Source organism: Dermacentor silvarum, chromosome 5 (assembly GCF_013339745.2).
Source record: "Dermacentor silvarum isolate Dsil-2018 chromosome 5, BIME_Dsil_1.4, whole genome shotgun sequence".
NCBI lineage: Eukaryota > Metazoa > Arthropoda > Arachnida > Ixodida > Ixodidae > Dermacentor > Dermacentor silvarum.
Genome location: NC_051158.1, coordinates 163446051 through 163461751, shown reverse-complemented (window position 1 = coordinate 163461751; position 15701 = coordinate 163446051). Strand labels below are relative to the sequence as shown.

Here is a 15701-nt window from a genome sequence, read left to right as displayed (position 1 = left end):
AGTCGCGGAGGCAATCAGCTGCCACACTTTGGTCATCTGGGCAGGGCCTCTCCTGCCTTCTTAAGTTATAACTGACTATAGTTGCAAATGAAATGTCCGTTTTGGTTTTTTTTTTTTTTTTTTGCTTCCCCCACTTCCAGTTATTGCATATGCTGACACATTCGTACCTACTTAGAATTTAAGTACCAAGAAAATCGCATTGTTATAACCAGGCTGCACGAAAAAGCAGTGAGGACAAACATCCAAATATCTTAAGTAGATAGAAAGAAGTAAAGTTGAATGCACATATAGCATTACCTGCTTTCGCCACCCTCCAATACAAGTCAATTGCGCCAACGTCAGAGGTGTGGAAGAGAGAGGCGCCAGGCTGGTGATGCGCAGGTATGGTGGCTAGAACTGAGGGGTGTGAAGAGTGCGGGGCATTTGTCTTACCCGGAAGGGTCGCTTTGCGCTATCCTCCGCCAAGTCAAGATAAGGCACTGCGGTCGGGGGCGCAGGGATTGGTCAGTGTCCTAGATATGCAAGAGGCGTTTTAGTATTCAAGTAAAAGTCAGATAGAGATTGACAGAACTAGTCATTTCCTTCATAGGGTACTATTCGACGTGTTCTTGCAAAGCTCCCTCGTTTTAGTTCACCCTAATTATTAAGGAATGTTGTCAAAACAAAAGACTCGGCAAGTGAAACCACAGCAGTGGCCTAGCAGTAGAGCATCTGCCTTGTATGCAGTAGGTACAGAGTTCAAATCCCGGTTCCACCAGAAACCCACTGTTTATTATTTTTCTAATGGGTAGAAATGTTTCCTGGCCTGGTGCTCAGCTTCTCGTGAGTGCTCACATCTTGAAATGGGGGCCCGGTAGAGATTTCCCGAGTTTCCTCTGGGCGCCTCTTGTTGACGAGCATCTGCCGCAGCTGTGGGAGGCAAGTGCTACCGCCAGGTATCTACCAGTAAAATGGGTACACGCACGCCCCCCTCCTGGTGCTCGGCCATTATGGGACCTCAACGCTTGGGAAGCGGTGTTTGCCTCCCAACCCGAAGGCACGTGGGAAATTGTTGCCATGGAAATGGCCCAAACATCCTTTTTTTGTGCTAGCGATGGTTTCGACAGAAATTTAGGGTGCAGGCTCCTTTCCCAAGCGTATCACTCCTAAAAGAGGCGGAACGCCAGGCCGGGGTACACTTGTGGCCATTTGAAACAGTGGGTGTTCGGTGCAGTGGGAATACAGCAGCTCTACAATGGTTTTATAGGGACCGAGGTTAGGTCTGCTGTAACAATGCATGAGTCGGCGAGCGAAAGGACAAGGAACTGTTCATACCGATGGCAGGAGCAGAAGAGGCTATATTTTTTTTTTCTCTTTTTCTAACCTTGCAGCACGAGGCACATGCACATGCACCTGAACGTGCCATAAATAAAAGGCAGCCGATGACGATGGCTGCTAGAGGGCTCGCCCCCTTTTAGGAGAAGTGCAGTGATGCACGGGCGCCCAAGAAACGGCCTTTGGTGTCAGGCAGTCGGGTAAATCCTTTGTTTCTGCGGCGGTGAAGTGGTAAAAAGGAGGTCTTTACCAAATCTATCTTGCTGAATATCACTGTTCCCGCTAGGTTGGCAGAGAAGTCGTGAATGTGGGGGAGGGGATAGCAATTGGGGGACGGTGCGCACGTTGAGGGCACGGTAGTCGCCGCATGGGGTTTGTAAGAGTGTACTGTGGCACGGGCTCCAATCCCCAGGGTCACGCTTGGGAACCATGTGGAGAGCTGATGACCAACTGCTCGACGAAGGACGGATGATGCCCTGTTGCAGCACGTGGTCCAATTCTCCTTTGGCAATGGCAAGGCGGTCCCCAGCGAGGCGTCTGAGTTGGCAAAACACTAGAGGGCCAGTAGTGACAGCGAGATGTGTGACGTTGTGACGTACTGGCAGCTCGAGGTTGGAAGGTTTTTTGATGGCTGGGAAGTCTGATGGAATTGAGGCGTACATAGATGATGGTATCTGAGGTGCCGTAACAGTGGTTAATGTCGTAGGTGCGAGGATGTCTTGTATAGACATACTGGTCATCGTGTCAACGAGCGTGGAGATCAACACTGAGGGCGAAGTGACTATATTTTTTTTTTCTTCTCTTTTTCGAACCAGGAAAAGAACAGTTAAAGGAAGAGATAAACAAAGTTTGGTTATCAGGTGAAATTCCCGCCGAGTGGAAGCACTCCGTGGTGAGCCCTATCCCAAAACCAGGCAAACCTGCAAACGATGTCAGCAATTTGCGGCCTATTTCGTTGACATCAACACTTTGCAAGCTTCTTGAACGCTTAGTCCTCACGCGGCTCACCTACCATCTCGAGGAAAGTCACAACGAACCATACTTTGACCGAAGTCAGACTGGATTGAGACCAGGCCTTTGCACTCAAGACAGCCTCTTTTTGCTCCGTCGTTGCACCAGGAAGCGGCGGGGTAGGCAGAAGGTTCCCGGCATCCTGGTCACTGCGGACCTACGGAAGGCATTCGACAGTGTCACACACGAAGCCGTAATCTCGGCGCTCGAGGAAGCGCGCCCTGGAATACGAATTGTAAACATTGTGAAATCGTTCCTGGAGCATCGGACATTCGAGATCCGTAGTGACAACACATGTCCAAGGACATTCACGAACAATGTAGGTGTTCCTCAGGGTGCAATTTTGTCGCCTGCACTGTTTAATATAGTCATGCGAGGACTGGCTGTGCGTCTATGACAGGTTCACGGCGTCATTTCACCATTTATGCGGACGACGTGACACTGTGGACGGAACCTGGCGACCCTCTAAAAACAACAGAAATAGCAACCAAGGCAATGCAGCATGCGCTCAACACATTGACAGATTACTTGAAAGGAACAGGCATGCGACTGTCTCCGGAAAAAAGAAAGTACATCCTCCCCGGTGGCACGGTGCAAGAAAAGGAAAAAGTCGAGCTGTACCTAGCTGGCCAGAAGCTTGAGAGAGCTCCGCAACACCACGTCAAGATACTCGGCATTCCAATTCACGAGGACGGCGGAGCGGCTACCTGGCTCAAAGAACTAGAACCTGCGTGGAAGAAACTTCTGCACTTGGTGAAACGCATATCGCAGAAGCGCGGTGGAGCTGGCACCGATACCGCTCGGACTTTGACGTCGGCAGTGCTTACGTCGAGGGCTTGTTACGGTGCGGTATGCTTTGACCTCACCAAAGCACAATACAACAAGCTTGAAAGGATGCACCGGGAGTGTCTTCGAGTGATCACGGGTCTTCCCCGCCACGCGCGAGTGGAAGACCTGCACCGGTACGCGGGACTTCCTCCACTCAGGGACATTATTATAGAACGCAAGGAGGGACATGACCGCCGTCGACGTTACACACGCTCTGGACAGCAGCTCTTAGAGTTGCTGACGGAGAACGCTTGTCAAACAAGGTGGAAGTGCTTCCGGCTGTTGCTCCGTGGAATGACGTGCAGGTTCGAGTCACGAAGCCTGTCACACGCCGGCAGACGAAAGAGTACCACAGCGCTTATCGATCCAAACTTGCAGAACGGGCTGACTTGAAAGAATATGCCATTTTCACAGATGCGGCCTGGGATCCTACTACATCCAGAGCGGCGCTGGCAGTCGTTAGTGGTGAGCAGCAAGATGTCCGGATTCACCAACACCAGCAAGAACCGACCATTAAGGCACTTGAACTGCAGGCCATCCTATTTGCCACCCGCCGTGGTTGCTCAGTGGCTATGGTGTTGGGCTGCTGAGCACGAGGTCGCGGGATCGAATCCCGGCCACGGCGGCCGCATTTCGATGGGGGCGAAATGCGAAAACACCCGTGTACTTAGATTTAGGTGCACGTTAAAGAACCCCAGGTGGTCAAAATTTCCGGAGTCCCCCACTACGGCGTGCCTCATAATCAGAACTGGTTTTGGCACGTAAAACCCCATAATTTAATCCTATTTGCCATAGAGAAGCTGAAGGAAAAGGTGGGAAATATTACGGAAGACCACAGGGGCAAAGAGTTCACAATATTCACCAAATCTTTAGATGCCCTAAAGGCGCTCACGGCGACGCCCAGAGTAGGCACGTGAGCGCATGATATTAAGGTCGCATGCGCATCCCTTCATCGGGATTACGGCATGGGTGTACGAGTGGACTGGGTCCCGGGGCACTCGGGCAGCATCGGCAACGGTGCGGCCCACAGTGCAGCGAGCGAGCTGTTATTTTCCCGCTCATCCCCCCTGGGCCCAGTCCCTTCACTCCTGTGCGTCTGGATCCGGAGGAGGAGCGCGAGCGACTTAATGTGCAAGCCAAACGGGAGCTGAAGGCGAAGGTACCGCACAATGCCCACCCTTTGCCCAAGGGGCTTCCTCGGGGCGCGCAAGTCCTGGTGCATAAGGCCAGGACGGCTGCAGCACTCACTGAAGACGTCCTGGCTAAGTGGCGCGCGTACACCGCTTCAAGGAAGACGCGAGGCCATCAGAGGCAACGTTTGGACAATGAGGAGGAGGAAGAGACGGAGGCGAATGTGATGTCAACATCAGTGACGTGCAGTACGTGTGACATCGGTGCTCGACCGACAATGAGGCATCTATTGTGGGACTGTTCCGGTCTCGCGGCAGTAAAAGACAAACACAAGAGACGCGGCATTACCTCACTGGAGGCATGGACCACGCCGCCCCCTCAGGCCGATGCTCGACGAACTATCAACTCCTTATGGGAGTTTGTGCGCGAGGCCGGCTTGACCGGCAGGTTATGAATGTGTAGTGTTTTTTTTTCCATTGTGAACCCCGCCATTGACCCTTACCCCTGCTTAGGCCATTGAGCCATTCTTTTCATTAAAGTTCATTCTCTCTCCCTAACCACGCAGCACGAGGAATGAGGCACATGTGCATGCACATGCACCTGAGCGCGCCATAAATAAAAGGCGGCCGATGAAGCTAGCGAAGGCCGCTGGAGTTTTGTGCCTCGGTGCCATTCAGGGCAAAAATTGTTGGGGGAAAAAGTGTCTCGCTTCCGTGCGGCAGCATGCAAAGAGCAATTTGAGAGTCAGGAGCGGCCTCTCTAGGGCTGACAGAGCTCGACAAGACAATTCCGCTTTGTGTGCACTGTAGACAAGGTCCTGCATCGAAACGAGACTCGACAGGAATGTCTAATGCTACAGTCCCCATGGATGCAGCAGAAGTGGCCGTGGAACATACGCTGACTACACTGAACTATGCAGCAATGCTCGCCTTAATTGTGTGCTGTATTGCAGGCAACCTGACAAGGAAGTGGGTTCTTCCATATGCTGCCAAACATTGCACACAACTAACTCGATTAGTTGCTAGATTTTTTTTTTTTATCACAAGCATTAATTTGCTTTTGTAGGGGCTCAACTAAGCATCAAGGGAAAAAAAGTACAAAATTAAGAAGCTGAAGGCTTGCATAGCTCAAGGCACCATTCACCACAGAGTCACTGTTACTGTTGCTGATGAAGTTATGTTTAATGAAGGCACGAAACAATGTTCAGTCTCAATTTTTCTACAGCTTGAATCATATATCTGGCTTCGCGATTGCACCACCTTAGGTGCCACTCAGAGGTGCATTGAGAAAAAGATGGGCACAATCATTTGCAATAAATGTCAGTGACTGCCACAGTAAGAGTCATTATAATGTCTCGCACGTTAGTGCACACTAATTTCGGAGCAATGAAACAATAAAATATTGGCAACAGATAGAACTCTGCCGCTGGAACAACCTCAGGGTACTCTCCTTAACTATGTCAATAAATCATATAAATATTTGTAGATATCGTTTTGCATTCGTAAGAATTCTAATAAAAATGCATTACCTTCAAGATATGCTTTATCGAATAATGGTTGCGTTATGGCTAAATTAGTTTGCTGGTGGATGGTTCATGCTGATGCTGCAGTTAGAGGTTGTCCAGTGCTCTAGGCATATGTCGCGAAAGTGCAATATTGTTGAATGGCAACGCAACTTACACTTGTGAAAAGCAACACGCGGTGCGAGTGCAATATTGACAATGCCACAGATGCCGAGAGCAGCTACCGTGCCTGACAGCGGGTGCCACTGTGGCAGGATCACGCATCCCAGCTAGCTTGGAGCCGCCGGCCGGTTTTCACACCTAGCCACTCTAGCATAGCGGAGGCGACGTACTCGTACAAGGGCGTGTCGTGTGCGGTGCAACAAAGGCGTGGGGCACACAGGCAGATGCGGCAACTCACGGATTTTTTTTTATGTGTTAGCATTGGCAGTGTCGATGTGAAAAGTGTGTGTGCGTGCGTGCGTGTATGTGTGTAAAACTGACGGTGTTCCCTAGCAGACAACAGTCACTTGCACGTTGACAGTATTAGCTACTTTTTGGCTACTTTTAAAACCAATATTCTGTGATAAGAACTACAATGCAACAAGCCAAACTATTATCCTCTTATGGTATTTTCACTGTACTACACCTCTTGAGGCTTGCACAACGTGCAACCGCATTCATCACCATGCGTATTTGTTTGGAAGGGATGACGCAAACTCTACCACAGTGTTGTGCACGTTCCTCTAAAACAGGAATGAAAGCTCGTTCCTCATTCCTTCCCAATCATGGAACGAGTTCTCGTTACAAGTTACTTTAATGTGAAAGGAATGTGTTCCAGTTACACTTCTAACATTGGAACGTGTCGTTACATTAACGTTACATTTGATTTTTTTAAATAAAATACGGTGTCGGACAATCCTGTGGCGAAACAAAGTAAGCAATTTAAAACTTGCATCGAACTATGTATATTATACGAATTTAAACATTGCCGGCAGCTGATTATCCGGAGATAAAAAGAATCCAAGGAAACGCTCCTAGACAAATTTTTTTCAGGCAGCACCGGACATACTCTAGACATGTCTAACTTCAACTTTGGTGCTCGTCTATTACAAGTGCAATACATATGTCACTTTCCACTTCGGTCTTGAAATGTGCAGTCAGCATACTGCGCTTCAAATCTGCAAATAGAAAGTTACTCACATGCACCAGTATCCTCCTAAAGCCCGAACACAACAACGGGACATAATGGCTCTTCAAGGTGGTTTTCATTGTCTACTGTTATGTCATGAACTCTAAAAACAATTTTTAAATTTTGAATACCACGGATAGATGCCAAAAGCTCCGTCTCCATGTACGTGAAAAAAAAGACTATCTCCATCATCTCATGTTAGCTGTGGTAAAAGCTGCATTTCATTGTTTAAACGCAGAGATAAAGATGGAACCACATGTAGTACATTGCCATGTTCCTGCCGCGTCCGGTATTTTCACGCAATCTCGGCGACTTCGAAACACGCCTCCAAGTCTTTCGGCCGTTTGGGACGACACAGAGGTCTAGACAAATTTATTGTCAAATTTCTTGAAAGCAGATGCCAAGAAAATGAGTAAGCCACTTCTTTACAGTTACACATGCACCGTATTTCATACCAAGAGTGAATCAATGAATCACTTCCAAGTGAATTTCGAAGAAAGGTTGAAGGCAATGTGCAATGTATTGTACTACAAGGGGTCTCGGGAGGATATAAATTTCTTGCATAAGAAGCCACATTGAAAGGAACAATACATAGGCGTTTAATGAATGCTGGTTCAATATTTCAGTATGAGTGGAAAAAGAAATGTCCAGAATAGATATTCGCAATTTAGTAAAGACCCTTGTTTGAACTCTGCACGAGTTACATCTCGATGTCAGTGTCCAACAGGCCAGCATTGAGGAAAGAAACTACAGGAGGGAGTGTCACGTGACAATCTTGAAGCCTTGTCATAAAAAAATATAATGGAGAACTCTAGAAAGAAGATGCACTATAGTCACGTGACAGGCAAGTGGGAGGAACGCTTTTCCCTCTGCCGTTTCTTCATAAACCTAACCAGTTAGCCGTTACAGTTCCACTGACCCTCAACGGAACAGTGGCGTTTCTCCGTTCCTCCCAAAAGGAACTAGTTCCAAGAACGCCGTTCCGTACAACAATGCTCTACCATATTCATCGTAGACTCTAGTACTGCCAAATTTGCTCTTTCTATTGATTTGTCGATGTATTCCTATGCCTGAATTTTGTAAGACGAATTGTTACTTTTCTTACCATTTGAGAAGAGCTTTCTATTACAGCTTTCTAGCCACACATAGACGTGTTATTGTGCATATTTGTAGTTTCATATTTTTTTGTGTACATATATTTTACATATTTGCGTTCAACTTGCACTTTTCTGAGCAGTCAACAATAAAAGGTTGTCCCATAATCTGAACGAGTAGGAATTTCTAGTTAATGGATTTTGTTGGTTGCAGATTCTAACTAACGCGAGGAAGCAAAATGTCGCAAGACATTTTTAATTAATCAAGGGGCACTAATATAATCATTCCAAAAAGTCGTTTCGTACTTGGCCGAAACTTTCCTTGCGACAGCTTGGTGACTTTTTGGCAACTTTTTTTGCACCTGCAGCAAGTTGGCTACGTTTCTGGCTATTTTTAGAGATTTCTTGGCTATTTTTCGCTTTTGGGGCCTGTCACTCCTGCACTTCACTCCTCAAAGAGGCAGGATGGGTGTCGAGTGAGCTCCTGAACAACACTTTGCAATGTGGTGAATAATGGTGGTTTAAATAATGGATGCTCCCCAGGACCTCGCATGCTCTGGAAGTGCCCTGTGTTACACGACTTCAACAGCGAGGACTGGAAGAAGGCCATCACGAGCACTAAACAGGAAGACCAGTACAAGGCGTTCCAGAGGGCCCGTGAGAGAGCAGAGAGGCATATGGCCTCCCGGCTCCAACATGGGATTAGCCAACAGCTAGCCAGGGGCCTCTCAGGGGCTCTAATGGCTGGCTCCTGAGGACCTTAATAAAGTTCTTTGTCTGTCCCCAGGACCTCAAAGAGAACCTCAAAGAGCAATGCTAATGCATTGCTCTTGTACTTGCTGCTAAATCGGCACCCCCTTTTTTTTTCAGAAATATTGCTTACTTTTTCGTTTTAATGCACACACCCAGTAGCCAGATTTAATGGTTGTTATAACCAATACCATGGCATGGGCGCATTGTAGTAGGCAGTTTATTTCACCATAGAATGCATACAAAAGTTGATGCTGCATCGGCGTCTCATTGTTATATCCGATAAGTTGTTAAAACTGGTATCGTTATAGGTGGGTTAGGCTGTACTGTCTCTTGATGCGCTGCAGGCAGTGCGTGTACGATGTGGTGGCGACGACTGCGACATCCTCACTGCTGGCGGGCACAGGCTTTCATTTGAATTTTGATAACTTTTACAGTGTACATCAGTGTAATACTTTGCAGTCACGGCATGATCTATGCACCGACTTATTCTGTACGCACTCCCTAAACCGTACCATTAAAGGCATTTTAGAACCATCGTATGGTGAACCATGGCAATCGGTACGCATGCCCATTTCAACTGCATAGCTTTCCTTCAGTGGTATGATACGTTTCCTTACAACAGGTGCTTCTTAGTTAAAGGTATGAACAGTTCAAGAAGCGCAAAGCGACGGAGAGCTAAGCACGTTATGCTGAGCAGGATGACCTAGGTGCCTGGTTTTGTTTTGACTTGTCTTTGTGAACAGAGTACTTTCATTGAGCTCCAAGGCGCTATTTTCAGCATCGTTCACCTATGTCCACAGTTTCACTGGTCAGCAGGTCGTCCTATTGTAGGCACCACCTTCTGTCTGATCACCATGGAGATGTAAGGCAGCCCTCTTCCTCGTGGGTCGTTTGCATGACAGATATTAAAGGGAAAGCTTTACTGGCCTAGTCGAGCAAGTTTTGCCGTGCGTGACAGTTTGGCCTTAAATTGAAGAAGTGATACCACGTGACTCACCGCAGCTGCAGCCGCAGCCTCACCAGCTGTGTCCACGTGACTCACCGATCGCTTGAAAGGGAGAGGGTGCTGCTCTCTGCCACCTCGCAGTGCTTCAGTTCAGCCATTGTGTGATGGAAGAAGGGAGCGAGGACGCTGGTCCATCTGTGCCGAAGTTGTCTGCGCGGTTGCAGTGGCGAAAACGGCAAGCTGTGTTGGACCATCCAGCAGATGTCGCTCGGCTTGCTAATGAGTTAAAGTGGAAACGTGAGCACGAGCGCGCAAAAGCGGCAGGCTGAAATGATTGAAGAACGGGAACTTTGGTGAGTTAAGCGTCGGAGAAGGATGCAGAAAGACGACAGCGACGAGCTTTAGAGGCGGCGGCAATAGACAAGGCCTCGCCTTCGACCTTTTCGAGACAGAGGGCTTTCCGTGTGGTGTACCTCTTTGCCTTCGATCACATGTATGTAATCTCTCAGTATATACTTTCCTTCAAAATGAAGCTTGCATACGGTCTCAATGCATGATTTCCAGCGGCTTGTCCTTGCGGTGTAGATTCCGCTCCCACGTTGGGTGCATTTATTCATCCTCGGGAACACTGAACAGAGAAAACTTCGGGGCATCTTTCACTCTGCTGTACCCAGTCCACAGAGCAAGAAACCTTTAGAAGTGGATATTTTAAAACCGAGAAAGTGTAAGAGTGGGGTTGAAGATTAATATGCAGAAGGCAAAGATAATGTTCAATAGCAGCTGGCAAGGGAACAAGAATTCAGTATCGCCAGTCAGGCTCTAGAGTCTGTAAAGGAGTACGTTTATCTAGGTCAATTACTCACAGGGGACCCTGATCATGAGAAAGAAATTTACAGAACAATAAAATTGGGTTGGAGTGCATACGGCAGTCATTGCCAAATCCAGACTGGGAGCTTACCACTGCCGTTGAAAAGAAAAGCGAACAATCATTGCATTCTACCAGTGCTAACATATGGGGCAGAAACTTGGAGGTAAACAAAGCAGCTCGAGAACAAGTTAAGGAGCGCACAAAGAGTGATAGAACGAAAAATTTTAGGCCTAACGTTAAGAGAGCGGTGTGGGTCAGAGAACAAACGGGGATAGCCGATATTCTAATTGACATTAAGCGGAAAAAATGGAGCTGGGCAGGCCATGTTATGCGTAGGATGGATTTCTGGTGGACCATTAGAGTGACAGAATGGATTCCAAGATAAGGGAAGCGCAGTCGAGGACGGCAGAAAACTAGGTGAAGTTAGGAAATTTGCAGGCGCAAGTTGGAATCGGCTAGCGCAAGACAGGGCTATTTGGAGATCGCAGGGAGAGGCCTTCGTCCCGAGTGGACATAAATATGGGCTGATATGATGATGGTTATTTTAGCTCGGGTAGTTGCGGCGACTAGAAAAGGTCACAAGCCCGCGGAGCAACTATGCTGTCGGCACATGGTAGCCGAGAAAGAAATTATCGCCGTCTTGGTTGCCAAGACAACCGGTCGCGTGTGCTACTCCCGTCACGGCGTGCCCTCTGAAGCGAACGCCCGTGTCGTCTGCTTTTCGTCTGCTTGTCGTCTGCTTTGAGCGGAAGACGCGGGCGTCGCCGAAGAGAGCGCGCCCGAGTCCCTAATAGGTCCCTTACTAAACTCCCTAATAGTAAAAGTACCGCCATCTACTCTTTCCTCCGCTGTCTCTTCTCCTAAAGCGCTTGCTTTTTTTCTTTACTTTTTGCTTGCGAAAGCAAGTCGACGGTGGCGCCCCTAGAAAGTCCCCGTTGAAGCTTTCGGGCCGGGCGTGCGCCGCCGCCGACTGCGGCTGCGCAGAGTGACTTTCAACATGGCTCTGAGGCGGAAAAAAAACCAACGCCTCCTAGGAGGCGTTGAAAAAACTATATATGAAGAAGTGAAAGCGCGCGCTATCATCATCCAATCGCAGATACAGGAGTCAGAACAGCGGCGTTGATGAAAGGATGGGGCACTTCTAGCTAAAACCCCTCAATTTTATTGAGGGGCTTTACTACTAGCCACTTTACCCCTCCCGGGCGTCTGCACACAGGTCTGCATTTTAACAGCCAGCCGTGCCCGGCGTGGATCAGAATTAAAATGCACAGCGAAGTGGAGAGGAGGAATGGTAAGCAAGACGAAAAGGGAAGCAACAGCTATGGGACGTCTGGCGAGGGAGAGTAGAGATATAGTGCCTAGAATATGTAAGTATATTATAGGCACTATAGATAGTTTTCATGTGACGTCACGGAGGCAGCTCCCACCGTTCTAGTACCTAAAGATGGCGGCTACGATGACGTCAGTCCACCGTCTTATCACGCACACTCTGTTTTACATTTTGACGGCGACTGTTTTTCACAGGTTTATCGCTGTTATTGCTTTGACGTTGACTGTTTTTCACAAGTTTATCACTGTTATCGCTTTGAGGTTGGACGCAAGACGCGCCTGTCGTGCTGTCATGTTTCTTGATTACGCCGCTTCTCGACCTGCTGGTACCTAAAGATGGCGTCCGCGATGACGTATGTGCAAACTATGTATAGTAGAGAGAACGATAGATCGGAGCACGTGCGTGGGCGTGGCTTCAAGGAGGACAAAGCGAGACCGAGTAGAGCAACAGCTGTGCATCGTGTGGCGAGGAGGGGAGTGATACGCAATGCATGACGTAAGGGAGTAGGCGGAGCTTAAGGGAGAGAGGAGGACAGCTGTGTGAGAGCGCACGGAGCGGCGACGTGTACCCCGGCGGCGTCGGTTATCTGGTCTACGGTTCTTTAGTCTATATGGGTCTACTGTCGAGATGGGCAGACTGAAGACGATGTTTTCTCATGAAGAGGCCGAGCGAAAGCGAAAGAAGCGGGAGGCCAATCGTGAGTGGATGAAGCGTCGCCGAGAAGATTCTGACTACAGAGCGATGACTGCCCAAACTAAGATGCAGAAGAGGGTTGACGATCTCGAGACGCGGGCTAGGCGAGTTGCTGCGGAACGGCAATATGACGCTACCCATCGCGAAGAAAGAAGAGAAGCTGCTCGACTGCGAAGGGCTTCCGATCCTGGTTTGCGCGTCATGCAAAACTTCAAGCGGAGAGAGAGGCTGGCCACGTCTGGTGCGGATGGACGATTCAGGTGAGACTTTCTGAACGTTGACTTTGGACACAGCTGTGCGGTTTGTGATAGACTATGGGTTTAACGCAAATTTAAGCAAGATCGGCAGTGTGCGAAGGCTGAAGGAAGAGCGAGCGTCATACCCACTACGCTATACACCCACGCTTGCAGAGCGCCGCTGTTCCACCAGATATATTTCACAAGCGTACGTGGAACTGCCTTTAATTATGTTTTTGTTTGCTGCGGCTTGCATGACGCGCCGCAAGGCGCTAAGCAACCATCTCATAATTCAGTAACTCGGCGCGCACACGCCAACAACAAAAAATGCCAGGCCTGCGCGGCACACGCAGCACAGTCACAGCGTAAGCTGGACGAGCGTTTCGACAGTACTACCTAGTAATTTGAGTCAACGCCTCCTATAAAGACATAGGATGCGTTGTTTGAGTGAATGCGTCAGGAACGCGCTTGGTACGCCGTCGCGCGTGCAAGCCGACGCGTTCCATCGCCGATGGCTAGCGCCGTTCGGCCCAGCCAAGCGGCCGACAATGCAACTACGGCTGTCACATTCGCTCCCATTGCAACGCGCCCAATCTGTGGTAAAGAGGGAGATAGCTAGCTTAATAGGTTTGAAGTTTAGTAAAGAAAAATCGGCAGTCATGATTTTTAATGATAATCAGGGCAGTGAGCCAGTGGCGCACCGACGGGGGGGTTGTAGCCCCCCCCCCCGAGGCCGACCTAACCCCCCCTTTTGTTTTACCCCTTTTCTTTCCTTGCGCATTTGAGTACTGCAACTAAGATGTAAGACGCGCAATCGTCTGCACACTCGCAAAAAGCGCATTTTTTGACAATTTCCCGTGAAGAAATTGAAATTAGTGCTGTTTAGATGGTATTGGCAAACTCAACCCCCCCCCCCCCCCACTGGCAGAGATCCTGGGTGCGCTACTGCAGTGAGCATATACAGGAGATAACGCTGGAGGTAGTGGATAAGTACAAATATATGAAGTGTGGACAAAAAATGGGGCTGAGTACCTAACGGAACATGAAAAATATGTAACGACCAAGGAGGTTTTAAAAAAATGCTGGAGTGGAGCCGCCGTCTCAAAAGTGAAGCCGGACCGCCGCCATCTTACCACAGGCAAGCAATAACGTTAGGAAATAGCGGGGAATATACGAAGCACTTTCTTCCTACTCCGTGCTGTTTGTTCTTAGGTGGATAATTTAGCCGTGCAGATATCGTTAGACGTCTTCCTTTCTGTCACTGGTTTCAGAAGAAAGCCTTAAGTTATTTTCAAATTTTATGGCACATCATGATATTAATACACAGTGTCACAGCTGTCCCCGATTCGTCGTCGGCGCGAAGTCAATCGACGGGGTAGACAAGCTGGTTGCCCACTGAACACACATTGGTCTAGAAGCCGTCTTCAAGACGTCTTGACAAGATAAGTAAGTCGTCTTGAAAACCCTTTTACACGTTTACAAGACGTCTTGAAGACGTTTTGGCAAGATTTTAAATACTTCTTCAGGACATCTTACCAAGATTTTGTCGGACGTCTTAAAACGTCTTGTAGCCGTCTCTAAGACCGTCTAATGCACCGCCAAATTTGGGATATCAGACGTCTTACAAGACGTCTTGTAGACGTCTCAAAGACGGCTAGAAGACATCTTGCAAGACATCTTGGGAACGTTTTGAAAACGGCTACAAAACGTTCTGCTGGACGTTTTGAGGATGTCTTAAAAACGTTTTTAAATGCTTTAAACATCTACTGGTCGACTAAGGCATGGCATTTTCTAGTCGCTCGTATTTAGTTACTTAAGCCCTAAATATTGTTTTACAGTATTTATAGTATTTACAAAAGATAGTGACAGTGGAAATATACTTAGATCTAAAGTGGAGAGGATGTGAAATTTGAACACAACGTAGCTTATTTCAACACAATGTATTCCATAAAGTTACGCAATCTTCACTTTGAGGAAAAAAGTGAAGAAAGAAATAAGCAATAACCATGCTATGAATGTATATATAATATATGAAGTACAACGGACTTGACCTCTCTAAACTTTAGTTCAACACCTGATCTATTGTCACCTAGGGGAAGCACTAACACAAATGACATTTTAAGTAGTTTCCAGAAGCTGAAATTAGGTCATATTGCAATCCAGCTGGTCTGTCTCCTTCAGATGTCAACTATCCAACGAAATGTTGCCTAGCTTCAGTGATCTGGCTAGAAACAGCATACACTGCGCATTACGTCCAGGAAGACCCAATATCATTTTACTTACCTTGTCAACACTGATCTAGATTTGCAGATGGAATAATATAAAAGCCTCCTGCAACACTATTACAGAATTTTTCCTTGCATGGATGTTTGGCACGCACAAGAATTTAGATACACAAAACACCCTTCCATTATAGCATTAATTATAAAGGAATTGAGTGTCTCCCTGTTATCTGCTACATAGAGAAATCAATGAGGATGTTCGTATTCCTCGCAATATTGAGAAAAGGTTGGCTTTACCGATAGCACCAATCCCTATGGCCCATTTCTTACAACCCACCATAGCAACACTGAAATATTGGCAAAGCCACAAAAGTGATGAACACGTGTCAAAGCCACGTATGCTTAACATAAAGCATGATTGTTCACACAAATGAAGCGCTAAAGTGGTCAAAGGTTTCAAAGAATTTTTAATAAATCAATAACACGCCACTACATAAGCAAAATGTTTCTAATGCACCTCCTAGAGTTTTGCATTGTGGCTGGCTGTTATAACAAATTGGACACTTCACGATTCAGGGAACT

At 47.7% G+C, this 15701-nt stretch overlaps 1 protein-coding gene across 4 annotated transcripts in view; it reads left to right on the top strand.

Moving 5' to 3' along the window:
- LOC119453846 (uncharacterized) overlaps nt 1–15701 on the top strand; it is a 214386-nt gene that overhangs the window by 158428 nt on the left and 40257 nt on the right. Inside the window, exon 1 of one of the 4 annotated variants that reach the window (XM_049666878.1) lies at nt 12650–12921. The exons of the other annotated variants lie outside the window; for them this stretch is intronic. Within the exon in view, the coding sequence (XP_049522835.1) occupies nt 12674–12921 (248 nt within the window). The 5' untranslated portion in view covers nt 12650–12673. Of the gene's footprint in view, nt 1–12649; nt 12922–15701 lie in introns of those variants that run through there. 4 annotated transcript variants of the gene reach the window in all.